We start from the raw sequence: 27,209 nt of genomic DNA, 5'->3' as shown, positions 1-27,209 counted from the left end.
CCGAAGTTGTTTTGCAACAATGCACATAGCCACACTCCATACAGGTGTTGGTACCTGCTTGTAGCGTCCCTTTAGCGTCCACTTACACGCCCACCCTTCACTCATTGGCGGACTGCTTCCCCGCATGCCTGTCACTCACGTCTGCCTTTTCTCTCTCTTTCTCTCCATATATGTATATATACACGCCCACCCTTCACTGATTGGCCGACTTCTTTGCCGCATGCCTGTCCACAGTCACTTCCGCCTTTTCTCTATATAAACAGCGTGTCGGCTGTCAGTCAGGTTTTGGAACTCAGCGCATAGACAAGACGCTCCGCATCATAAGGCGTCCTGTCCATTTTGGAGAAAATTTTAGACTTTTAATGGCGCCTTATAGTCGTGAAAATACGGTACATATATCACACCTGTACATGTAGCAGTTATGATAACAATATAATATACTGCACTATATAAAGATAATGAATCTATATTGAATGCAATTGAGGTTAGCTTCTCTGTGTAATCCTTGCCACTTATCCACCTCTGCTTTGAAAGTACAGTAAAGCCCACATATTCACTGTTTGGTACCTGCAAATTAACCTAATCTCAGATTAGAAATAAATAAATCTCCACCTATTTAAGAATTTTCACAGGCCGGCCTGGTCCCAGTCTCCCTCGGACAGCCCCCAGTTTCTCTCCGGAGAAGCCTCTGAAAATATGTTTCTTTCTCTGACACACAAGTTTTTATTGTTAATTGTTGCTCATGACTGATAGAGGCACTGGGTCATGAAATGTTTTAGCCACTGTGGGTGAACAGTATAAAAATGTCAGAGCCACATTCGAGAGTAGTTAGCCATGACGTTGCTTGTTTATGTCATGGCAGTGTTGCCTGTTTCGCTGTTATCTTGCTACGTATGGCATGCATACATGCACACAGCTTGGGCTGTCACTAGTTGTGGTGCTTGGGTGGGTGATAATAGCATGCAGCTGGTTAATTTCATGTTAATTTTTTTCCACCACCTCTATTACCGGTGGTGTCCAAATTACAGCCCGAGGGCCATTTGCGGCCAGCTGTCCCTTTTTTTAATGGCCCACGGCATATTAGAAAAAATAGCATTGGGAGTTGGGATGGTGCGATACCCCTTTTTCATATCCGATACCAATACGGCAGCATCAAGGATTATTGAGACCAATTTCATACCGATCAGATTGTTTTTGTTACTTTAAAAGTTGTTCATGTTACTTTAAAAAAAAATGCTTAAAAAATGCTACTACTTCTACTTCGAATAATACAAAGCACTTGTGTAGATATGCAAAGAAAATATTAAAATTAGAGCTGTCAAACGATTAAAATATTTAATTAAAAATGCAACTGTCATAATTAACTCAAATTCACTAAAAATTCATCGTGATTACTCACGCATTTTTGTGTTTGAGTTTCTGAATTTCCTTTTATATTTTTTTGTCCTATTTTTCCCCATTTTAATGCTCTCATCAACGTGGAATCATGAATCCGTTTTCTATGTGCAAAATGCAAATATTTACTGAAATAACAATTTCGATTTTCAATTTTACATGAACATTTTTCACTTGGAGCAGTTATTCACACATAATCTCTCACACAATATTACTGTCCATCAACAACAGTGGAAAAAAATATTTTGTCACACAACAGCTCCTTTAACAGCTCTTTTTATGGAATCAAAACAGAGCAATATAACATTATAAAGTGCACATCTAAGGTAAACTAGTACTCAGCCTATAGTGGATTTAAGCCATGGTTGCATACTTCGTTTTTCTCAAGTTTGCTTTGAACACAGCAGTCAGGCTATGTTGATTCTGTTGGTCCTTCTTGCGCGGAAGTCTCTCTACGGTTTTGTGGAGACATCATTTCGGATTACTACACTTGGTTCGATGACAACACCGGATACGTTTTATTTTCGCTAGGTCGCTACGACTGCACCGCTGAACTTTCGTTGTCATGTCACCGCCTCTGCGCACTGTCACTGTCAGACGAACACAGAGAAGCTCCACCCGCTTTATTTATATGGACACCGAACACCGTAACCTTCCACACAAAATAGTTCCAAACAAGTAACAATCGCGTCAGTGGCATACATTGTATTCGACAGGCTGCCTGCTCTTTATTCACCAGAGGCTCTTATTTCTCTCTCTCATTTCTCTCTTATTTCTCTCCCGAAACAATGTCTTCTCCCGCTTGGTATACTTTAGCCTTCTCCGCAACGTACAATCTCTACACAGCTTGTAATGGAGGCTCTCGCTGGCAATCTGTCGTGGAGTCGTTAGACGCAATGCGAATGATTTCAGCTTGAGTCGAGCTGTGGACAATGTTGACAGGCTTGCATGCAGTATCCATACATTTAGCTATGGCTTCAGCAAATTTGTTCTTCGTCGTGTCATCCATTTTCTTCGCTTTGAAATGATCCATAGCTGTCTGTCTGAGACGAGGGGGCGGAGTACTTCCATCAGCTGTGTGCTTGGCCATTAAGTGGTATTTCAGACTCGACGTGCTATGATGATAGCTCAGTTTACGACTGCAAAACAAACAGGTAACTTTGGTCTTGTCAGTGGAACAATCTGGTAACTTTTTACAAGTAAACTTTCCATTCATAAACTCTTTTAAGTATCCGTTTTTGGTGTCTCGCGCTGCCGTAGCTGGCAAAACAAACGTGCGTGGACCTATGCAGCGCGCTTGTTGTTTTGTTTCTTGTTTATTTATAGAGCAATGTAACATCCGCTGCGACGTGTGCCGCGTTAATCTCACGAGAAAAAAATTTAATCCCGTTAAAATTAATTTAAATTAATGCCAATAAAAACGCGCTAAACTGACAACTCTAATTAAAATAGTAATCAAATTTGTCTTTATAATGCCTTTTGAACAAAGCCAATTCCGTTTCAGCAGCAAAAATGTTTTCCTCCACTTTCTACTCCCCGTCAAGGTCGAATTTGGGAACAAAGTACATTTATGATTGATTTTGATCCTGAAATAAAAACTGCTTTAAAGGCTGTCATCTTATTTCAGAATGCTCTTGTTTTGGTTCTGACAATGAAGCTCAGAGCAGGGGCCGATCTAGTCTAGTGGCATAAAGGACCGCGAGCCACTCCAAAATCCAATCTATATGCCTTAACATCTTTAACAGAAAGATCCAATATAGCAGTTTCGTGGAATAAATATGATTGCTTGATCCATGATTAATAAAGTTGAGGAATGCCAAAGTGACCCTTGCATTCTTCCAATTTCTCTGTATGCAGACACAGAGGAAAAAGTTGAGAGAAAGCCTGCCATAGAGAAAGGCTTGACAAAAACAACAACTGTATGCTGTACCAAAACAGGACAGTATAGCTTGTTCCAAAGGCGTGTTACGCACCCAAGTAAACAGCAGCCATGGCCCTTAGATATGACTAGCTAGATACAACTATAGGGCTGAACGATTTATTGCATTTGCAATATATATACAAGTTTTCTAATTCGAGAGGTTGTGATTTGACTGTTCATTATTGTATTGAGAGCGAACCAGAGGAGGAGAAGGCAAAGCGAAAGCTGACGCGCTCGCCTTCAGTGCGGTTTACGTCTCACGAGACATTGAGGCGAGTATCTAACGTGCTTGATGTTTTTCCGCCTCATATAGTTAAAGTAAGACTTGCCTTGTCTTTGGTGTTGTTTCGGCTGCCTTTGTATTTTGGAGCGCGTGTCGTTAACAGTGGGTGAGCATCCACCGGTGCTGTCTAATGTATGCTACACATGTAAAATAAAAATAGTGTCTGTTTTCGATGCCTCTGCAAAATCTTTAGTCTGCCGGGGATGTTCGGGAATGAAACTTTACAAAGTTGAAACCCTTTCTACACCAGCAATCATCCACTATCTGTAGCGCCAGACATGCCTTCAATAAATGAAAAAAACAGGTGGTTGCATCCTCCCCTCTTATGATTTGAAAATGGCATCGCCGTGCAAAGTTGTCAAGTGGTCCAATAATAAGAGGATAAATTTGGCCATATGTTTCATTAAAACCCTTGTACTTTGTGTTAGAAAGCTAATCCATCTGTTGCTAACCTGAAAATGGGTCAATTCGGACCTAAACACAATACAAGGGTGAAACCAAAGTAAAACAAAATGGTGCTCTTTATTTGATCGTAACTTTGTTCCAAAACTTTTGTGGCTAATCTCTGTATTTCAAGATCCAATGTGACCTTCAGTTTCTTTTTGCCATTAAGTAGTTCGCGTGTTGTGGTACGGCCTGTTAATTTCTTCTGTCAGTCTTCTTTGAAAAATGGATTATCATACCTTCACCCCTGCCCTGTGGAGGTTGGCAGTGTTATCACTGACTGTTGTTTTTGGGTATTACTTCACAGCTCTCTTAAGCAATCAACACCTGAGCAACGAGAAACACCCATAAGTCACATGTTCCAATACTTTTACTTACTTGAATAGTGGGTGAATTCAAACAAAAAATACTCTGTCCTGAGTTGCTGAACACATCTTGATGTAAATGTCCTGAACTAAAACCTGAAATTGCACATTTTGACTGGTGGCGAAATTGCTGGGTTTTGGGTTACAGCTTACTCCCTCCTGTATGTCGGGTTGATGTTCAACTTTATGATCCGATCAATCCAAATGGAAAGAGGAAGGGAGTTCTTGACATCAGGGGTCTTGGATCAAAACAGTTGTCAGGTGTAAAGAGAGATTCTGCTAAAGTGGCATTAGAGCGATAAGTACACATCTTAGAAAAGGTGATGCCAACTTGTATTATCTGTTACTGTTTCTCTGCTGCTTGTAGCATCTCAATGCCTTTCATATCGAAGCTCATGTTTCTTTTATATTTTGTTTTGTTTTTTTGTTTTGTTGCCTTCAGCTAGTCACATGTTCAGGTGCATTCAAAGAAGGCTCTCTTCGGATCATCCGCAACGGCATTGGGATTCATGAGCATGCCAGCATTGACCTGCCAGGAATCAAAGGTTTGTGGGTTTCGTCACCTCCATTTCAAGCCCTGACTTTATTGAGGTCTTAAGCCCTTACTTGGCAGGGGCTGCACCAGCTGTTTGGGTGCCCCTGCCCAACCACCAGCTGCTGCCTCTCTAAGCTCAGTATCTGAGTGTGAACAGATGGCTCTGTTGTCATGGATCTCGGCTTGGTATCATCAAAATATCTGAAAAGTTGCCATTTGAAAACATTTCATTTTAAAAAGCAGCAAGATTTAGCACTACTTTAAAAGGTGATTTCCCGTTGAGCGCTCGATGAAGGTTGAGTAACCAATAAGGCAAGGACATTTAGCCTCCCATCTAAAAGCCTAAAGCCTTTTATAAACTTGGACTGATGGATAACCGGTTGTTGGCCTACCTGAGAGTCCTCATGGTAGGGCTGTGTGGTCTAAATTAAATTACCGGTACTTCACCTTCACGATTTTGGTAAACATCGCAGTATAAGTGTCAAAATAGAATATCAGTGTCAAAATAGAATTGAAGTATTTATGACTGGTTTATACAGTTCCTTAACATAGCTATAATAGTAATGGTTGTGATTTATTTATTCTATCACACGTTGTTTTTTTTTTGCCACATCACAGGGTTTCGCTGTCATTATTTTTCCACACGAGTGTTACTGCAAAGCAATAAGTATGAGCCAGAATGAAAGAGTATTCTCACCACAAACATCCACTTTTTACTGAAGTGGAATTAAAATTAAAGTAAAAAATAAATGTAACTGATACTCTAAACAACTTTTCACATTCACAGATGATTGAAAGTAGTCTCCCAAGCTCCCTCCACGCCATATATGCCACGACACATATGTCGGATGTGTACAGATGAGCATTCATAGTGCACACGCGTTGGATCTAGTTGATATCCACTCACAAAAGAGGGCCGGCTCAAATTTGAAAAGATCGGACCGGTACTGGTTGCATTGTATTAAAAAAAATCTGATACCTGTTGCATATGGGCAAAAAAAATGGGAATTGACCTGCCATCCAAACATATCCTTACATTGGGGTTATTTTACACGTAATAAAAGACGCCAAAGTGCAATGTGCCGATTGCAAAGTACAACTGCCTTTAACTTCTTCTTGGGGTCAATTGGACCCCATTCAAAAAAATAATGAATGAGTTTGAGTTATCAAGGGAGTATTTATATATTCAACAAAACAAAGTGCCTGACATAAAAAATGATCGTGTGCATCCCTGATTATAATTTTAAGCTTGGAGGATGGTATTTTTTTTAGCTTTTATTTGAGCCTGCCTTTCAGATGTCCCTTTTGAGAAATGTCTGCCTCTGCTGCCTTTATGATATTGGAGTACATGCTATGAACTGGCTTTGTCAGAAGTGTTCAAATTGTTGCTGAAGGTTATCCGGTGATGGAAAACTGCATCACCTCCTCGCTTCAGTGTTGACTATTCCCACCTGATGTACTGTTTTTGGTCACAACTCTATCATATAACAGGTTTCCCTGACAATAGCAGTTGGCTTTCTGTGCTGCTGCTGTTGTGTATTTTCTAGTACACCACAGTATGTCTTATAATTGCGTACATGCCAAGTGTCAATTTGCCTGTCATGTGTTAATCATAGCAGACTTTTGTTAGTCCCAGGCAATTAGGTTCTTTGTCAGGTCATTACGATAACTTAAGTGAGCCACATAGACCAGTTAAGGTCTGCTTGCACTCGTAAGATTTCAGATGTTTATTGATCCATTTTGCCCTAAATGTCTTCAGCGCTGCCTGCTGCCTCAGAATTGAGACAGTTATTCACTTAACTAATCAATGGCACTCCGAGAGGGATTTGCAGTGTTTGTCTTAAAATTTTTACCTTTGGAAAAAACTGAAAATTCTTGGGACAGTTGCTGGATTTTGTACTTCTCTCATTCGTGAATTGATTAAGCTAGTAATTTTATTTTGAATTGTCTTGCAGGTTTGTGGCCACTCCGCTCAGAGGCAGGAAGAGAGACGGATGACATGCTGGTGCTGTCTTTCGTTGGTCAAACACGGTGAGCCATCACAGTGGAGCATGTCGGACTCATAGTGTCAATTAAGTCCCTTGTCTCACCTTAATTGTATGTTTTGTCTTAGCGTGCTGATGCTGAGTGGCGAAGAGGTCGAGGAGACGGAACTTCCAGGCTTTGTGGACAATCAGCAGACATTTTACTGTGGCAACGTAGCGCATCAGCAGCTCATTCAGGTTGGTATCCACACAGGCTCACGCATAAAGTGCGTGTCCCAGACGTCTGCCCATGACATGGGATTGTGCCCCATTTGGCTAAAATTGGCACTTGTTTGATCTTGAAGCCGTCTTTCCTAGACTTTGCTAATGCAGAAATGTTTAATTTTGTACATATCAAGTTAAAGAAATTGATTTTTTTAACGGAAGAGCTGCCAACCTTTAAAGATTGTCTATATTTTGTGATGGAAAATAAAATAAAAAATATGATCATATTTTCTTTTATTATTACGATTTTTTCTTTTTTTAAATTCTAATTGCATTTCTTTCATTAACATAGGTACTGTATACCAACAATTTTGTCCACGTGTGTATACAGTATTGTCACTCCTGAAATCTGCAGCCAGCCACCTTATACAGTACAAAATCAAAAATCAATCATACATATAGATCTGCTCAATAAATTGGAGGATCATAGAACTGTGTTTTCGTTATCTGTAAACTCTAATCATCAATACTGAATGAAATGTCCTTGTAAAATAATTTTTAAAAGCATGGCAACAAAATATCGATTACCAATACTTTGAAGTGCTTCTCAGTTGTCACGGCTAACCAGATAAGATTGAGAAGATAATTAAATGCTTGAAGCCTTTAAAGACTCAAATTTGAACTATGATTTTAGTGCAAAATACTTTCGGACGTCCCCTTTCTTGCAGAAAATTATTTGCAAGCATTTTAAAAAAGTTGGTTGAAGGGCATCACATTTTATATTTGCTGTTTTGAACAAAAATTGTAAGATTGTGGAAAAAAGCAATTAGGAAGAAAAATCTTTCCGGGCAAGCGCAATCCTGGCATCGAACCAAATGTAAACAATGAAGTTTTCTTTGAAGCGGCTTCACGTTCTGTCACCCTAACCACTTCTGACACTTGCTAGAGGTGCTGTGCAGAATAATATTTGAACAGAAAAACCTTGTGTACTTGCAGATCACATCCGGCTCTGTTCGCTTGGTGCTTCAGGACAGCAAGGCATTAGTGAGCGAATGGAAGGAGCCACAGGGCAGGAACATCAGCGTGGCTGCTTGCAACCACACTCAAGTGGTGCTTGCCGTTGGCCGTGCGCTTTACTATCTTCAGATCCTTGCTGGAGCGCTCAAACAGATTAGGTAGGACAATTTGACCTCCTGGTACATCGTTAGTAATTGTGTTATATAACCACCAATGTTGCTTGGTATATTTCTGCAAGCGTGATGGTAGGTTCACAAGTGATGGGAGCAAAATCAGGAATAGTTCAAGTAAAAACTTGAGTGATATTTTAGAAAACGTGGTTTCCTCGACACTGTATCACCACACTATAGTTCACATGTTCAGTTAATGTTACTGTATTGACTTGTTATATTTGGTATCATAAGCAATAGCTAAGATAATTCATTAACATTTCATTCATGAAACTGTAAGAAGGGCTGGCCGCTTTTTATGGATGCTTCTTGGGGTGGTTCGATACGGCCATATTTGCCACTCTGCCATACACGTTGGACTTTTGCCATGAACGCGATTCCTCTCTCCCAAATTTGCTCTGTCCTGTCCACATTGACACCATTCACAGTAAGGGTGTCCACGTCTTTTGTGTCTTGTTCAGCAACACAGATATGGAACATGAGGTGGCTTGCCTTGACATCACCCCACTTGGGGAGGGTGGTGGTGAATCACCGCTGTGCGCTGTGGGCCTGTGGACTGATATCTCAGCTCGTGTGTTGAAACTGCCCTGCTTCACTGCCCTACACAAGGAAATGCTGGGTGGAGGTGAGGGGAAAAACGGTGGCTGGCTGCACCGGCAGGAAAATAGAGAGGCTGTTTCTGGCTTCTCGGAGAGTACTGTCAACTTTTAGGGTGCCAAGTGAAGTTTAATGCCTTAATGGCCTTAACAAATCCACTAAAGTGAAATTTCCTTACAGCTCCCGCACTCTCAGAGGCAAGACAAAAACATCCCTTCAACCTTCACATAAGTAAAACCAGAGAGGCGAGGGAAATTGCTTTGTGACAAACAGCACACTGAATTTAGGCCAACAGCAATTTGGCACCTCATTTGGCATTTTATGTGATGGACCTTCTTCGGACATAAAAATTCAAGTACAAGTCAACGACTAATACTCTGCAATCCACATTTATGAACCACTGGAGGGTGCAGTGATTTTCTCCATAGATGCCCACCATTTAAGTATTTCATATTTTAAAGGAGAGAGAGCTTATTTGGTTAAACATGAAAAAATTAGCAATCTGTGGAGACCAAATCCCTTTATTGTGAACAGGACTTTTCTCTCCAATTAATGTTTCAACCGTGATGAATACCTCCTAATTACACAGCAGCACACAAAATTTACAAACTGCGTGCGTTTGTTGTGTGTGTGTGTGTGTGTGTGTGTGTGTTAATAGCTGTGCGAATAAAATCATTCCACAAAACGGATAAAAGATTATTCTTATGATTTCTAATTATTTGTGGGCATCCCAGTAGCAGTGTAATTTTATATTTCCCCTGAGATTCCATATTAATTTTGTTAGTTAAACATTTAGTTTGCTTGCCTCCTGGCTGAAAACTGCCATTGATTTGCAAGTCTAGACAATTTAGCCACCATTTCTCTGTGGTATTGATGAATTAACCCATTATGTCTCATAACGTCAATGTTATGTTATTTTGACCATCCTTAGAGATCATCCCTCGCTCCATCCTAATGACCACTTTTGAAGGCAGCTACTACCTGCTGTGTGCCCTCGGAGACGGCGCGCTCTTCTATTTTGGGCTGGATCTGCAGACGGGTATGTCCTTTTCACAGCAACAGACAAACATTTTTGAAAGTCAATTGAGCATAAGGCTAAGTGATGCAGCCGCCATTCTGACAAAAGTTTGGGGATGATAAATATACGACCAAATGTCGTGTCAGAAAGTGAGGTAATGGGTCTCATAACAGGATAATGACCCAAAGTACACAGCTAAAATCACCCAGGAATGGCTAAGCGCAAAACATTGGCCTATTCTGAAGTGGCCTTGGATGAGCCCTTCTGTGAAAGGAGATAAAGCATGCCATCTGGGTAAAGCACCCTTTAAACCTGAGACACTGGAACAATTTGATCATGAAGATTGAGCTAAAATACCTGCTGAGAGGTGGAGAACTCAAATTTAAAGTTACAAAAATCATTTGATTGCAGTGATGGCTTCAAATGGCTCTCCTCTTTCATCTATAGCTGCTTCAGACAACAAAGTGTATGCTGAAAAGTGGTGAAGATTGCACAACTGTCTGTGTCCTATGTGTTGTGTTATTTTTGTTATTTTGACTTCAAAATGGCGCCGCGTGAGTGGCTGCCTTTCCAGCAGCTCCTATATTTTGTTGTTCTACTTCTTCCTTTCATAACTTTGCTGCTGTGAATCGGGAATTTCTCCATTGCGAGGCTAATAAAGGTTTTCTTATCTTATCTTAAATGGTGGAGCAACAAAATATCAAGTTAGGCTTCCATCACTTTTATCCAGGCCTGTTTCATGAGTTGTTGTTGTTGTCGTTGTTTTTTTTAATTCTGTAGAATCACATTCAAAAACAATGCCTGATTTTCCTTGCTTAATTTACATTTATTTTTGTATATTGTAAAGTTATTTCTGTTATCACTGAGCGTTTTTCTTTCATGAACTAAGACGCGCAAACAAGTATAGTTCATACTATTGTTCATTTTTAGAGCATTTTTCATTATCCTTATAAATACGGAAAGGCACACTGTATTTTGCATCAGCGTGCTAAACATCAGTGTGGCAATTCAGGATATTGGACGGTCTTCCATTTTCTTGAGTGCAGGCATCGACAATCTCACACTTGTGTCATTTGTGGAGACATCGGTGTCTCAGGCGTCAATGATACTTTGGGAGCAGAGGCAATTTTATTACCGGCCTTCAGTGTACACCGACATAAACAAATATAAAGTCCTATTCATACTTTCCTCCACCTTTGAACTGCACGTGGACCACTGATGTGCACGCGGTTCCATTCATACAGTGTTTGGTGGTTCATGTCAGTATGTCCTCTTCACAGAGTCGAACTTTGTATTTCGAAATTAATATGCCGTTGGGGATGTCCAGACCACTGCGGCTATGTGGATCACGCACCAACACGAATCCTGACATGCAGCATGAATGGAACCACATGATCATCTGTGTGCACACACAAAGCACTTTATTTGTGAACGTTAAAATGGATGCACTGGCACAAACACCACCAGATGAAATATTTACTCGCACACTGAAAAAATGGATTGCAGTCTTGAGCCCTGTGAATTGTACCATACGTACCCCGTCACTGAATTGTTTGCAACATGACTGGAAATGTCTCTTCCCACAAGAGTAGGTACAGTATTTAGTGCTGCTCATGTTTAAATGGTGCTGCTGAGCCAAATTCCACTTGTCAAACTCAAGATAACTTGGTGTATTTCTTTTGCTGTAGGTGCCCTGAGTGAGCGCAAGAAAGTCACCCTGGGCACACAGCCCACGGTGCTGAGGACCTTCCGATCCTTGTCTACCTCCAATGTCTTTGCCTGCTCTGACCGGCCCACTGTCATTTATTCTTCCAACCACAAGCTGGTCTTTTCAAACGTCAACCTTAAGGAGGTCAACTATATGTGCCCACTCAACTCGGAAGGCTATCCTGACAGGTCAGCATTTCAAAGAACTGCAGATACTGATAGTCTGAATCTTCAAGCTTCCCAACCAAGTGTAGTCTTGGGAGCTTCAAATGTTGTAAACATAAACTTCAAACAAAAGCTTAAACTATGAAACATGTCATGTGCACTGTAACAAAAAAACATATTTGACCAAATCTGCACCTGGTTACAGTCTGGCTCTGGCTAACAACAGCACTCTGACCATTGGTACTATTGACGAGATTCAGAAACTTCACATCCGTACTGTTCCTCTCTACGAATCCCCCAGGTCAGTCTTTATCTCAGATTTAATTGAGTGAATTGGAATGTTGACCGTTTGGTTCATTTTCCCATCTGCTTTTTTCCGTTATTTTTAACATAAGAAAACCTTTATTTGTCTCACAATGGAGAAATTCCCAATTTACAGCAGCAAAACTATGAAAGGGAGAAGTACATCAAGATTCTATTATTCTTGTTTGTTGCACATCTGCTGCAATACCTTTTCCTCATTCTTCTGTGGACAGAAATGACTCAGTAAATTGTCATTCTCTGTTGACAGTCGTTATATTTAAGAGCACAGTTTCTTCCATTGTGACGGCCTCGTTTTGGTGCTATTTTGTAATTCCCACACTCCCTCCCACCTTGTTTACCAGCTTCCTCTCACAGCTCTTTGTGTGTCCTTCGACCTCTTTCTTCTTTTCTTCACACCCCAGGCGGATCTGTTACCAGGAGGTTTCACAGTGTTTTGGGGTTCTATCCAGCCGGGTGGAGATTCAGGATGTGAGCGGCAACACGTCTGCTGTACGACCAAGTGCAAGCACCCAGGTACTGTAGCTTGTGTTATGTTGGGATAATAAGCACCCAGGGGCCTACTGCACAGCCATGCTGACGAAGAGCAATGGCTATTTACTGTATCACGCAAGACTTTGAGCTTGTTAGGCCAAGCGGAAAATCGTGCCTGAAACTATGTCCTCAAACTATTTTATGTCAAAATACAAGATTTCTTTTTATTTTAGTATGCTTGCCATTTAAGTTTAGTTAGGTATGAATCAGTCCTATTTGTCAGTTCGACAAGGGAAATGTAACACTTGTGGCTATGACTGATTATTATTTATTCGTACATTTGATGTTGCTGTTGTGAATCATAACGAGGATTTCAAAGGATGGTATAGTTATGTAACTGAGCAGTTCAAGCTTTTGATCTCCTTCCTTTATGTGCCAGTTTCAAAAATCAGAAGCCCAGTTAAGAGCATAATAAACACACCTCTGTGAAAAATGACCTAAATCAAAATCAAAAGCATAGTTTTTCCTCACTGAAACCTGTTGAAGCCCTTGACTTGGCAGCCATGCTCTGGCATTGACAAATGTAAATATCGCCCTCCAATTATTTTCACTCTTGTTTTCTTTCCCTCATCTTTTCCAGCACTGCAGTTTAGACTTGGGGAGACACTTTTGAATTTTTCTCAACACAAAAGTTGCCCAAATTAATCTTGTTGTATCCAATAATTAAAATTAAATTATATAATGGACCTTTCAGTGGCACATCAAAAACATAGCTAATTATGAACTTAAATGAAAGCCTTTTTATGATGATGTACATACTACATTTCAATGTATGTCATGACGCACCTGTTGTGTGTGTGTGTGGGTGTGTGCACGCGCGTGTGTGTGTGTGTGCGTGTGTGTGAGGGATAGATAGATAGATAGATAGATAGATAGAAGCTCAAATATAAACAGAGATCAAATATGGGGAAACCCTTCATGTTCTGCTTATTGTTGACCTGCTTCACCGGTTTCAAAATCTCCTTTGATTTATGGTTGGAATCATTATCCTGCTGGAATTCCACAATTGCCCTGTGCAGTTTTCTGGCCACGTTTCGACTGGCTACTTGTTGATTTGAGGTGTATTTGAAGAATGTACTCCTCCTATTTCATCAGCTAAGCACGATACTTGACAGCTGGTACCGCATGCTTCATCTTAAAAGCCTCACTGTGCCCCCCTTCAAGCATGCTTCTTTTTCACTGTTCCCAAATACCGCATTGGTCTTTTCCGCACTATTAAAATTTTGTCCAGCTTGAAGGTATCAACTTTGAAGTAGGGCCCTCCTTCTTGGCCAGCATGCTCTCAGTTCATGGTGATGTAAAACTTGCTTCACTGTGTACAGTCACACTTTTCCAGCAGTTTCCGGTTCATGGCAGGTTAGTGGCTTGGTGGGCCTGGCTTTTTCCTGAACATCTTCACCAATTTCCATTCACATGAGGGTGACATCTTTCAGACCATGACAAAATGTTGGCACATCCTAATGTCCAAATGCTAATTTGTGCTGAAATACAACTGTCTGAACTGATGTTGGAATGTGACCTCATGAACTGCTGCAACCTGTGTAGATTAAAAATTCTCCTTCGCTCTTCACTGAGTTCCTTGTTTCTATTATTCTGAATGTTGGTGCAGTCAATTTGTTTAATTTTTCGAACATTTTTGTTCTGGCAAAAGGACTCTGTCCTATCACGATCATAGACATTCTACAGTCCCAGATTCACAAATTTATCTTTAATGAAAAAAGAATGGTGACAAGATATTAAAAAGGAATTAGTAAACGCCTTTTGAAAGAAATGCACCAATGATCAACCACTCTATAATCCTTTCAGCCTTTCTTAATGTCACAGGATGTTGTTTTCAGCCTGTCAAGAATCACAGCCAACCCTGTGGGACTATTTTATATGAATTTACATTTTCCTATCAGGTTGTACAACTTAATCATTGCCAAAAAGCCCTTTGCACGGTGACCACAAAAGCAGTTGACCCGATTTGGTTGCTGCACATCTGGTTCTGCAGATGGTGCCAAATCTCCGATGGAGCTCTTGCAGACAGAGATGTGAATTACTGTGTACCCCTTATTATGAATCTCTTTGTATTAATTTCAATACCAGTCGTATCTCATCAATCTGCATCCTTCCAGGCCCTCTCCAGCAGCGTGAGCTCGAGTAAGCTCTTCCCCAGCAGCACTTCTCCCCATGAGACATCTTTTGGCGACGAGGTAGAAGTTCACAGTCTGCTAGTTGTGGATCAGCACACCTTTGAAGGTAAGACAGCCAGCTGTACGTGGCTTTTTTGATCTCACCGTTGGCACCTTCATATGCTGCCTCCTCTCTGACGGTGAAATAATGTGCTCTGCCTAGAGAATAACTATGAGGTTTATCAGGTCAATCCGGTATGCATTTTCCTCAGCCTTGACTTGACACTCATTCATCAAACTATTATTTGCTCATACATATTAAAACGGGCGCATCAACAAATTTGCATTGACTTGCTTCAAGATTGACTTTATCCTTAACCTGCATGCGGTTTCTTATTTTCTATATGGAACACACAACCAATATTGCTTCATAGCTCAATGCTCACATGGGGTGGCATAAATTGCATAACCGAGCATTTTGGCTTGCTCTGCTTGAACTTTTCACTTTTTCCAATTGAACCCAGTTAAAGGGTAGATATGGCGTTGGCTCTGTTTTGTTTTGTAATGCAGATTTCAATGCACCCCACCTAGCTTTAAAAGACCCTCGACTTCACTGCATAAATTAGGACACACAATGTAAATAAGGGAACGGGTTATCAGTGTGTCCAAATACGTCCAATTATCGTTTGCTGACTTCATGACCCACTGCTCTGTAATACAAATTACAATAATCAATGTGAGATTCATAATATAATACTGTATACATTAATGTTGTGGTTTTATAGGTTAGGCCTATGCTGAAATAAAGGAAAATGAACCATGAATTAAGATGAAATGCAATTTATTGACTTTAATTAGTTGTTACAACTTTGACTTGCAGTGTTCACTATGACAACTTCACAAAATCTGACTAAACAAGTGTGGCGTAAACAAATCAGTAAGTCAAATTCCAACAATAATGCAAACATATCTGTGCCTTTATCAGCTGCGCTTTTCATATTTCATGAAACAATGGTATGTCAGCATACAGACTGCACTTCTTAACTGCTGAACTTAATCGGACATCACAAATAAAAATATAAACTATGCAAACCGACCGAAAAAAATGCTTCATTTTTTCCCCTTTTTTGTTTGTTTGTAAATTGCATTCTACTGCATTTGTGATATCGATTTGAATTCAATTAATTGTTCAGCCCTATTTTGAATCCATTTTCATCAGTCATGGGCAGAGCCCAATCGCACTTATTTGCCCTGTTGGCAAAAATAATAAATAATAAATGCAAGCGCATGCATATTGTAGAAACATTTATGTTTAAACTATGATTGTGTCATTGCATTAAATCAAGTCATTTTAAAGAACTGCTTAAATGGTCCATTGACTTCAGCATACACTTCTTGGAATGGCTAAATTCCTCAACTGCTGCATTATTGATATTGGCCATGTCAAGTATGTTTTATTGGATGCATAATTCCTCTGCTTCTGGCACACAAGGGTACTTTTTTCCGTGTGAAATACGCATTGAAAATGAAAGGTATCCTTACACAACAGGGGGAAAATAAACCTGCTTCCACAATGTATATTTTACAGTATTTTTCACATGCTTGATCTCACCAAGGTCAAAAGAGGCCAGTGGTATAGTAAATACCTCTATCTGGTACAAATATAGAAGAAACCTCCAAATGCTACGGCATGAGTTTTTTTTCCTCTTCCGTAGTCTTCTACACTAACTGGATGGGTTTTATGTCAGTGGCATGGTACCGTTAGTATTGTTACATACTGTACATTTCACTAACGACAGTTGATTGCGTTTGCATACAATTTCTAGCACGCCAGTTGTACTGGGATATTTTTTGGTGGTCAGGATGGGATAAATCCTTGACTGTGCCAATGGGTAGAGCTCAGGACCTGAAGCCAGTCTGGTTCTGGAGAAAAACCTGAGGCGAGAATCAAATCTATGAAAATCACAATCCAGAATTTGGATTTCCGTTTTTCTGTCTATGACTTCCTTTCCACAGTAAAGCAATTTGCTGCAAAAGCACAACATATACATGTCAATGACATCATCATAGCCCTGGAGAACCCACGGGGTCAAATTTGGCCCCTATAAATTCTGCTACTCAAATGCTGGCCTTAAATCCCAAAGGGTCAAATTTGGCCCTTATCCTAAATTAGGATTAAAGCATTGAATATTTGAAAAAACATACTGTATATTTTGGTGTTCAGTGAACATATAGCAGTCATTTAATGTATAATTCATCATTTTCCAAAGAAGAAAAGGGTTCTTGGGTTCTCCAGGGATAGTGCTGTTCTAAAATATTTTTTGTGGCGCATTCCCATCAGTGCTCCATGCTCATCAGTTCCTCCCAAGCGAATATGCCCTCAGCATGGTGTCCTGCCGACTGGGAAAAGACCCGTCAGTCTACTTTATTGTCGGCACTGCCATGGTCTACCCGGAGGAGGCTGAGCCCAAGCAGGGGCGTATAATTGTCTTCCACTACACTGACGGTCAGTATCGAGAAGTCTCTCTTTTCCAAGCCCAAGCAAACTAACCTGAATGTTTTTCTCAACTGTATGCCGTTTGTCTTCTTATCTGTCTCATTTTTCTTTGCTTTTGTCATACTACAGCCGGTTTCATTTTCTTCTTATCTGCTGTGTCCGTTTTCTTTATTCAGGGACACTTTGTCCTACAATGCTCTTGTTCTGCTCTTCACTTAATCATTGCTTATCACTTCTTATCAGACGTGTGGCTAACCTCGACAGCTTCCTCTCATTTGCTTCCATGCCGCGTCCTTTCTTAGGTATATGGCCTGCTTTGCACACTTGTGTGAATACTACACAACCCGTTGATTTTATTTTTATTTTTTTGTTTTCCTTTAAAAAAAAAAAATCACATCAATGTCACTGTTCACCCAATTGAGCTCTGCCTCATTAACATCTCGTCTAGGGTGAAAATGAACACTTTAAATGTTGGCATCCTCTCTTCCCTTTAGGAAAGCTACAAACAGTAGCAGAAAAAGAGGTGAAAGGAGCTGTCTACTCGATGGTTGAGTTCAATGGCAAACTCTTGGCCAGTATCAATAGCACGGTAATCATTGCTTCAGTATTTCAGACATAATACTTGGCTATTTTCATGCACTAAAATAAATTTTGTCTATTGCTTGGAAATTCATGGCACATATTTTACCATGGACTGGTGTGCAGTCTTGGGGGAATAGGGGATGGCAAGTAAGTTAAAAAAACAAAACTAAAAACTTTTTTTCCATTAGTTTTTGAGAAGTCCAGCAAAAAGACTGTTTTTAACACAACTTCCATTTTCTCAAAGCTGCATACATAAAGAAATTGTTTGCTGAACTTTTTAAATGCTACATAACATCTTCATTTTTAAGAAATATACCCACATGGACAATATTGTTGTTACCCATCTGTTAGTGAAAGGAAGGGTAACAGAAATAACCTGATTCTGACAAAAGTAATGATAAATACTTTTTACAACCCTGATCTAAATCATATTGGCCATCTGTGGAAGCAGCTGAAACATTCTATCTGAACACTATTGCTACAGTTTGCTCATGAGGTTTGGGCACTCCGATTAATATTGTGTTTGTACAATAGGAGTCAAGCAGCAAAGCCCACCCGTTTTTCGCCAATTAAGGGGGCAGCCATTTTGCCACGTTCTCTCTGCTGCAAATGACATCACAGTTGCTCAGGACTCAGGTTACAACCAATCACGGCTCACCTGTTTTCTGAAACTGAGCCATTTTCCACTTGCGCACGAAATTGGAAAAGAAGTTGGGTAGCCCTTTTTTTCCATTTTATTTTTTTGGAAGTAGTATTGACAAAAAAATTATTTTATTTTTGTTTTTTAACGAATGAACGAATGATACACTGATTGATTCGGTATGTCCTCAGTCCTACAATCATGGAACAAGTTTGTGACTGACCGGTGCTAGTGTATGTCAACTGGAGGGGTGGTTTCGAAAAAATACCTCCTCGGTCATTGTGAAGTTTAGAGTGCCATATACATTCATCTGGTATTGATTGTTCTGTAAAACCCCTGGCACAGTGTGAAAGAAATCACTGCCCTGTAATGCCGGGAGTTGTGGATAGACTAAAATGGATTCAAGCCATAAATGGAGCCTCGTCTTAAGATGAGAAAAATCTAAAAGCTGTGGCTTGTCAGTTTTTGGATTTCTGGAAGAATACGTTATGGCATACCTATTTATGATTCCTGCACAGACGGTTTTGAGGAATGCTGTACTCTGAAAATGTCCGCTATTGCATTTATTGAGCCGTGATTACAGGATGACATTCTTGATCCCACTGTGGACTTGAGTATTCACCCTCAAAATAATGTGAAATGCCGAAAGTTCTGAGCAGTTGCCTGGCTGTCTAATATGGATTCCTCTGTCAGACAAATCACACACTCCTGCTCACTGAGGCGCACCATATCCAAAACAATAATAGCCTGCTCTTCTTGCAAATTCAGCCACTACATCAAACAGCAGCACAGCTAAATGAGTTATGAGTTGGGCTTGTTCATAAACAAGCATTCAATTACTTACGTACTTGCATTGTGTGTTTCAGGTCCGTCTGTATGAGTGGACGGCTGAGAAAGAGCTTCGAACCGAATGCAACCACTATAACAACATCATGGCCCTGTACCTGAAAACCAAAGGAGACTTCATCTTGGTGGGAGACCTGATGAGGTCTGTCTTGTTGCTGGCATACAAAGCCATGGAGGGCAACTTCGAGGAGGTATGGTATGAAGGCACCATGAACTTTAAAAGGGTTAAACGCTGTATTTAGCAGAATGTATCTCTCGGGGGGAGTTCTTTCAAAACAAAAAACGGTGACAATATTTTTAACTCATCCAGTACCAGCCAATTCTAGACCAAGTCTGAAAAGACGTTTAAAAACGTCTTTGGGAGTGAATGAATTAATTAGCCTTTCAGTTAATTTTGCCTTGGTGCATTTCATCATGCTTGCTAATGGTTCCTTTACAGAATGTGTAGACGGGATGGCAATATGTTTGTCAGCATTGTAAGATGGTGTGTCATATTGTTACCATCAGGATGTGCAAGTTTCCAATTAATTAGAATTAATAAGAAAAAGTTTACATGAGGCAGAGTGCACACAGAACCTGTAACGCAGATAAAAAGCAAGCTCACCACTACAGCTCTTCAATTAAGGGCTACTAAAAGAATAGAATGGCGCCATCACAAAGAGATATTATTGTTCTTTGGACTGAAAGTTTGGATTTTTTGAAAGACATTGTTTGGTTACATATATGTGAGTCAGCCTGTTGAGTTAAAAACGGATGGCTATAATGTTTTGGTGCAGTAAAAAAATGCTGAACCCCAAGGTTAAATGTATTCAGTTTACTTTCCACCCATGAAACTACTTAGTCAGCCGTTTGTTTTATTATGTTCCTCCTGGCTTAAAGACCTTTCCAGAAGAGCTTGGGAAGATGATACAACACGGTTGTTTAGCTTTTGTGAAGTTTCAAGGCCTTTTGTCTGTTTTAGGATTCATTATGGATGCAGACTTTGATGTGGATGGCCGATGAGTATCTACCATTTTTAGCAATGACAGCATAATATATCCGCATTTTTAATATGTCAACATGATTTTGGGGTGGATTATGTTGATATTGGTGCACAATGGTATATAATAGCAATATAAGGTGCACTAGTAACTTGAGCAATGCAATTTTTTTTTTAATTATCTGAGCAGTCATGATTTTGCCAGACACCAGTGATATACACATTAAATAATGCGGAATGAAACATAGGATTTACTGCAGCAAAAATGAAACACAGTGTCCCTATCAGTAAAATACTGTTCATAGAGTATGACAGATGGGTTGTCAGTTGGTGTCATCAAAAACTTTAGAAAAGGTACAGTTTTAAAAAGGGCATGGTACTTTATGCTTGAAACATCCTGCCATGGTAAACTGACTTTTGCATGAGCCCATTGCTTATCCTCGGACAGATGCTCATGTCTCCCGTGTTTCATAGATTGCACGGGACTTCAATCCCAACTGGATGAGTGCAGTGGAAATCTTGGATGATGACAACTTCCTTGGGGCGGAGAACGCCTTTAATCTGTTTGTTTGCCAGAAGGACAGGTGAGAAGCTGAATCAGGGTCGAGTAATCACTTTTTTTTTTTCAACCGAGTTTGTAATGCAATACTGTAGTCGTTATTTTTCATAAGATTTGTCTGTATATTTCCATGGTAGTTTAACTGTTATTTTTGTGTAATATTACTGCGAGACATCCCAGTGAGAAGATTCACTGTCCCGTGTTAAGCATTACACGAATGATTGTGAAAAATGATGAGACTTGTGCCGCCACTTGTTTTCTACTTAATACATCAAGTCAGGCACTCTATCTCATTGACCTTTAATTTTGTAACGCATATCTCTTGCCGACGCTCTCTGTACTACTCACCTGGTTATCCATTTCCGCTGCTATTTTCTGACCTTTACAAAATCCTCTCAAATGTTTTGGTGCTCATGTTTGTCTTCAGATTAATCAATCACCTTTACGCACCTCGAGGCACTATCCTTTATTGCTTTTGGTGTCTTTTTCTCTCTCCCTCATTGGAATTCCCTGGCAATTTGTCCTTTGCCCCTTTTTCAACGTGTCTGCCCTGTAACGACTGAGATTATGACAACCCGTTCTTTCTGCCAGTGCGGCCACCACAGACGAGGAGCGTCAACACCTCCAGGAAGTGGGCCTCTTCCACCTTGGAGAATTTGTTAACGTCTTCTGCCACGGCTCGCTGGTGCTGCAGAACTTGGGAGAAAGTTCCACGCCCACCCAAGGGTCTGTTCTGTTTGGCACGGTCAATGGCATGATTGGTAGGCACAGCCGCACAAATATCAAATTCAACTCGACCTGGCGTGTTTGTGTGTGTTGACGGACTTTTTACATCCAAAAGGGAATAGTGGCGACCAAGTTGCAAATCATGTCTTGCGGTTTGCTAGAGTAGAGATGATGTGCGAGGTCTCATTAATCATCTTCATCACTTTGTCTCAAAGAACCTCGCAAGAATGACAATTAAATCTTTGAAAATGTAAATGTGATTGAGAGGCCTCCGGAGTGTTGGCTAGCAGATGTGAGACGAACCTTTTCGACGTTTTGCCAGCTTTTTTTCCTCCTCCACACCTTACATCTCGGAGGAAGGTTTAACGGGAAATGAGAACCATCTCTGTACACTTGAGTAAAAATGCTGCCATTATGTGTTCTAAAAGAAAAATCACCCTGTTAGCCTTATCGCCCGTGGAAACAGTTGAGACCGTGATGTATCTGATGCTTGTGGGAAAGGCCCAAAGGACAACAAGCACACACCAACGGAAGTAAACTTTCCTTGTTTACTTGCTTCAAGGAAGATATGATATGATCTACAGAAGATTGAACAATTTTTGGTCTCTGTCATTTCATGTTGTGCTTTATTACGTAGCTTTTTGCGTTGTTTCACTCAGCCCCTTTTGATAGTTGCTGATGAACTACGTACTATATTGAAGCAAAATGCAAAGCATTGTACCAACTTGTCAGGCCAAAGATTCCTTTCTAGTCTTGATTGGTGAGCCGTATTATTCCATCACAAACTGTAGTTGAGCATACAAATCCAATCCCAGGTAAAATGATACAAAAATTAAATGTGCGGGAACATCAATTCTGTGTGTATCTCTTTTTAGTGTGCACAACGTATGTACACAAATATCAAGTGATTGTTTAAATCAAAAGGAATATAAAATGGAAAGCCAAGTCCGGTGGTGTGGAACGTACATTCTACCTGCAGGTTGCAAGTATGACCGCAGAGAAGTTTCTTGATGAGATCAAAGCCAACCTTGTGGCATTTTCCCGTAGTTCAGGTACCTAGCTCGACATATTATGTGCTGTTGGGAAAGATGAACATATGATAAGTCAGTACAGTATGTGATGAGTATTATCACCCAACTCAGCCCCACTCTCATCATCTTTAAGCCCCCCCCACCCCCCCCCCCCCCAGTGTATCAGAAGAATGCCGAAGTTAGTGAACTTGTGTATTTTCCACCCCACATACTGCACCCCCTTCAAAGCCTTGCAACTGTAAAATTGAAGAGGAAATCACAATGAATTATTGAATGTCATGAAATAATGTTTCTTTTCACTCTCCATAAAGTACTTCTGGCATACGAGCATGAAAGCTGCATTATGAGGAACACTGTCCGTCTAATGATCCTTTCATTTATTTATCATGTGAAGTGTTTTGAGTTCTATTACACGACCAGCCGTGGCAAGGCTTTTTCTCTCCCTGGATGAAAAGTCTTTGTTGTTTTGATACTTTGGCTCGGTGATAACTGTATTGACGCACAGCACTCAGTTTAGTCCTCTCAATATTGTTTGTTTCTTCCTTCCTCTGTAATTTGTGTGCTAGGACTGGTAACCTCCTTGTCCGAGGGATGGTACAGCCTTCTCCTTGACCTTCAGAACCGCCTCAACAAGGTCATCAAGAGTGTGGGCAAAATTGAACACAGCTTATATCCTTTTTTTTCTCGTTCACCTGCATGCTTGCCATCTCTTACGGGACAGGATGCAGCACATAGACACAGTCCTCACACTTTCCTCAAGAGAACTGGAATTGAGTTGAAAAGGTCTTAAATGTATGTGACAGCACACTGATTTCAGTCGTTTAAAATTTGTAGGCGAGTTTTAGACCTCGCTATGTGATAGCTGATTTTATAATGTTCATATGGAGAAAAAAAATATTTGAGACCGAATGAAGAGTGCCTCTGCTGTTTGCAGTAATCGTGAATTCCATTTTCCCCCAATTGCTTGAAGGCCCAAAAAAATCATCAATTCCAGTAAATGGGGAAATGAACTGACTACAGTGACCCCCTCTATTCACAACGGTAGGAACCGAGCCCTACCACAAATCCGCAAGCAATTGACATGCCCCCCCCCCCCCAAAAAGCTTGAACTAATTGCCTATGGATGCTAAAAGTGCTACTTTTGTCCAAATGAAGCTTCGTTACTTATACGGATGTTCATCGGGACCATGCTGCCACAGGATGTACAAAAGCAATCAAACTGCAAATCCTGAGACCAAAAAAGAGCAAAAAGGGGAGCTCCTCGGGGAATATCGGAGGACAGGGCCCGCCGAAAAAAAAAACTGTGAATAGCAAAGTGCTAAACCATGAATGTGCACGGGTTCACTTTAGGTGATTATAATGAACATAGCTGATAGGAGTTCCCTTTCCTAAAAACTATCAGTCTACTGCATTCTTTGTCACATATTCAGGATGATTTTGGCAAACCCGAGGCGAAACAAGCTTTATTTATTCCCTATGTGAGTACCACCTTCAGGCAGAGCAGCTCAGCTATCTTGTATTCATTACCCTTGACATTGACGCACCTGGAGGTCCTTCCACACCGAGCGAAAGACGGATCAGGCCACAGGATTTATTGATGGCGATCTGATTGAGAGTTTCCTGGATCTAGGCAGAGCCAAGATGCAGGAGGTCGTCAGCACGCTACAGGTAGGCAGAATCTTCATCTTCTTGAGACATTCATTCAGATACCGCCTCGCCACAATATTCCCTCTAAATATCATCTTGGGATTGCTTTTCCTTGCCCAAATATTTAATTGGTTTGGAAATGTTGAAAGCTATAATGGGGCACTGATGTTGAAACAGCTTATGGAAGTGTCCAATCAGATTTCTGTCATGTCACCAATGTACCCCATATGCCTGAGGGAAATACTATATTGCGTGCTATCCAAATGGGGCTGGGAATTGAGGTGTAAATGATTGCACTCTTTTCCCAACAAGAATACGATCATATAACAATTAAAGGATAGTCGATTTATTCGGGAGTAAACATGAGTAACCTTACGGAAGCATACACAAAATAAAGAAATTAAATCCCTTTTTTCTCATATTTTCCGTCTAATTAAACGCTAAAGTGTAACACCTTTCAGTAACACATTCAAGACAAATGAAAGTTATTTGATTGATTCCCGACTGGAAATGTCAATCCATCTTTTCACAATTATCGTCGTAGGTTGTACGAGTACCTTTTTAATGATAAAAGAAAAAAAAGTGGCTGTGTGCACAGTACTAAGCCATTGCTATTAACGGTAGAAACAAAGTAACCCCACTGGTCTATAATAGAATCATGATGTTAAGGCTTTATATTTTACATTGAAATCACCATATGTCAGGTTTGGTTCTGCTGCTGTTTTATGCAATATTCTTCAATGTCCATATCTTGTCTCACTAGCCACTCTCATCGCTTATAATAGGCGGATATCTATTCACATGCATAGTGCAAACTCCTCCCACCCCCATATTTCTTTCCTTCGCATTTTGTGCACAATGATGGCATCTCTCAACAGTTACACACATTTGAGATTTCTCCTTCTTGTCCTGTTCAAATTTAAAATATGAATGTCACTGAGCAGGTACCATATGCTGCTGCCCCGTTGGCCTTGTTTGCTGGCTGTGGCTCCGCTCTGGGCTGATTAAAAAACATTGTTTTCTCTTCCATTTGGCTCCCAACTATTGATGAAGTCCCAAAGGAAAACAACCTCCTCCGTTGTTTAAAAAAAAAAAAAAAGGCACTTTTAGTTCATCTCATTTTGAAAGCAATAAAGGATCGAATTCCGCAGCTAAAATCAATGAAGCAAATCTGTCGTTGGCCTTCCGTGTGCTTGTTTACGCCATAACCAGCACTGGCGAGCTTTGTCTCACATATGACAGCCCGCTGTTTCATGTGATTCAATTCCAGATCGATGACGGCAGCGGCATGAAGCGTGAAGCCACTGTGGACGAAGTCATTAAGATTGTCGAGGAGCTGACAAGGATCCACTAGTATTTCATGCTCCACGGACACAGAAAGATGGTCCACTGGAGAAATGAATTCGAAAAGATGTCTCTGGGCCGGGCAGATTTGTAAATAATTATAAATAAAGCAATGTGTGCATGTTTGTCGGGGGTTGAATCCTTGAAGATGCAGCCGCATTGAACTCTTCATTAAAAAAAATAATCTCCTGGCCAAGCATTGCATCCAATGGAGTAGGGAAAAAATAAGACACTGGTGTGAATGTGTTTGGCTGCGTCGATGTTGAATAATGTTTGACTAAAATCGAGAAAACACCCATATTCTCATTGAAAAAGTTTTTTTTAGCACATTTGTGACAGTTTCAAGCAGGTTAGCAAGTCCTTTTCATGCCAAGAGTGAAATGTAACCGCTTTTCACATGTCTGGGGTTATTCAAGTCTGAACAACAACAAAAAACAGAAAATGATAGATTTATAGATATTTTGTCTTTGTGATGTTTTCTTTGTTCGAATAAACATTGCTTTAGAACTGTAAGCTGTGTGTGTCTGGGTTTCTTTGCCGCTTTGAAGAAATAAGTACAGTACTTTTTTTTTTGTAATATAGCCAAAACAATATTTTTATTTTTTCTCTCTCCCTTACCATTTGTAATTTAGCTAAATTATTTGACTATCTCCTCAATACATGTCAAGAATATTTTTGTAAGCCATTTGTGCCTTTGTGGATTCAGTTCAAGGTGCTCTCAACTGTTACTCGGCCTCGGCAAACAATTAAGTTTTAACCCCATAAAGATGCATATCCAGGCTGAAGTTTGTGCTAATTTGATTTTTTTGGAGGGGGGGGGGGGGTGTCATGTTTTACCAGAAATAATATAGGAAAGAAATTGCATAAAATAGTATTTTATACATGTTTCTATCAGTACCTGTATCCTTTTTCTGTGCTATTTTATCCAGTCACTTTTGTCAATGTCGTGAGAATGAATGAAAGTCAATTTAAATGCTCGGAAGAAAATTAACCGTCATTTAAAAATGGGGCAAAAGATTGCATTTCCTCATTCATTCATCTTGAATTTGTGTTGATCTTCAGGTTTCGATCAAATACCACAAGTGTAAATAATTTGCCAGCATTTTTATTTTTTTAAGTTTCTGCAGTTTAACTTTGTTGGTGCACACAGCTAGTGAGAGTGGAAGTTGCCTGCTGGCTCTGATCGATTTTCGTCCTCGTAGAGGTATGCCTTCATTTTGCTCTTGTGGATCCTTAAAGCAATTTTCTGTTCAGACTTTTTGAATCCTCTTTTCTCCTCTCACAGTGAAAACTATTATGGAAATTTCTAGATAAACTTCTGTAAAGCCATAGACATCATGTGTCTATAAAAGTAGGGCGAATACTTACAGGTGGAATTGTAACTGACAGCAAAGGAGACTTGACAGGTATATGAAATAGTTGATATGTCATGTTTCAAAATGAATACCTTGAATATAGTCACCCAGTTGTGCATATACAGCCATAGTACAGCATGTGTTGTATGTGTGCACACTGGTGATGTATAGCATGGTGAAGAAATCTGCTTTAGTCATAATTGTAATTGTGTCAACGAAATCCATCCA

The 27,209-nt window shown here is 40.2% G+C and overlaps 1 protein-coding gene across 1 annotated transcript in view; it reads left to right on the top strand.

Annotated features, from left to right (window-relative positions):
• ddb1 (damage-specific DNA binding protein 1) overlaps positions 1-26,139 on the top strand; it is a 37,926-nt gene extending 11,787 nt beyond the window's left edge. Inside the window, exons 10-27 of the mRNA XM_086106715.1 lie at positions 4,851-4,953; positions 6,899-6,974; positions 7,057-7,165; positions 8,129-8,307; positions 8,781-8,944; positions 9,848-9,955; positions 11,623-11,830; positions 12,012-12,107; positions 12,532-12,643; positions 14,779-14,902; positions 17,117-17,281; positions 17,767-17,861; positions 19,361-19,531; positions 20,794-20,903; positions 21,470-21,639; positions 23,202-23,304; positions 24,180-24,303; positions 25,553-26,139. Of these exons, the coding sequence (XP_085962841.1) occupies positions 4,851-4,953; positions 6,899-6,974; positions 7,057-7,165; positions 8,129-8,307; positions 8,781-8,944; positions 9,848-9,955; positions 11,623-11,830; positions 12,012-12,107; positions 12,532-12,643; positions 14,779-14,902; positions 17,117-17,281; positions 17,767-17,861; positions 19,361-19,531; positions 20,794-20,903; positions 21,470-21,639; positions 23,202-23,304; positions 24,180-24,303; positions 25,553-25,636 (2,301 nt within the window). The 3' untranslated portion in view covers positions 25,637-26,139. The remainder of the gene's footprint in view (positions 1-4,850; positions 4,954-6,898; positions 6,975-7,056; positions 7,166-8,128; positions 8,308-8,780; positions 8,945-9,847; positions 9,956-11,622; positions 11,831-12,011; positions 12,108-12,531; positions 12,644-14,778; positions 14,903-17,116; positions 17,282-17,766; positions 17,862-19,360; positions 19,532-20,793; positions 20,904-21,469; positions 21,640-23,201; positions 23,305-24,179; positions 24,304-25,552) is intronic.
• The last annotated feature ends 1,070 nt before the right edge of the window (positions 26,140-27,209 follow it).

This window comes from Hippocampus guttulatus, chromosome 3, assembly GCF_054856545.1.
Source record: "Hippocampus guttulatus isolate MCC_2025c chromosome 3, RoL_Hgut_1.0, whole genome shotgun sequence".
NCBI classification, from domain to species: Eukaryota; Metazoa; Chordata; class Actinopteri; order Syngnathiformes; family Syngnathidae; genus Hippocampus; species Hippocampus guttulatus.
This window is presented reverse-complemented; position numbering and strand designations above follow the sequence as displayed.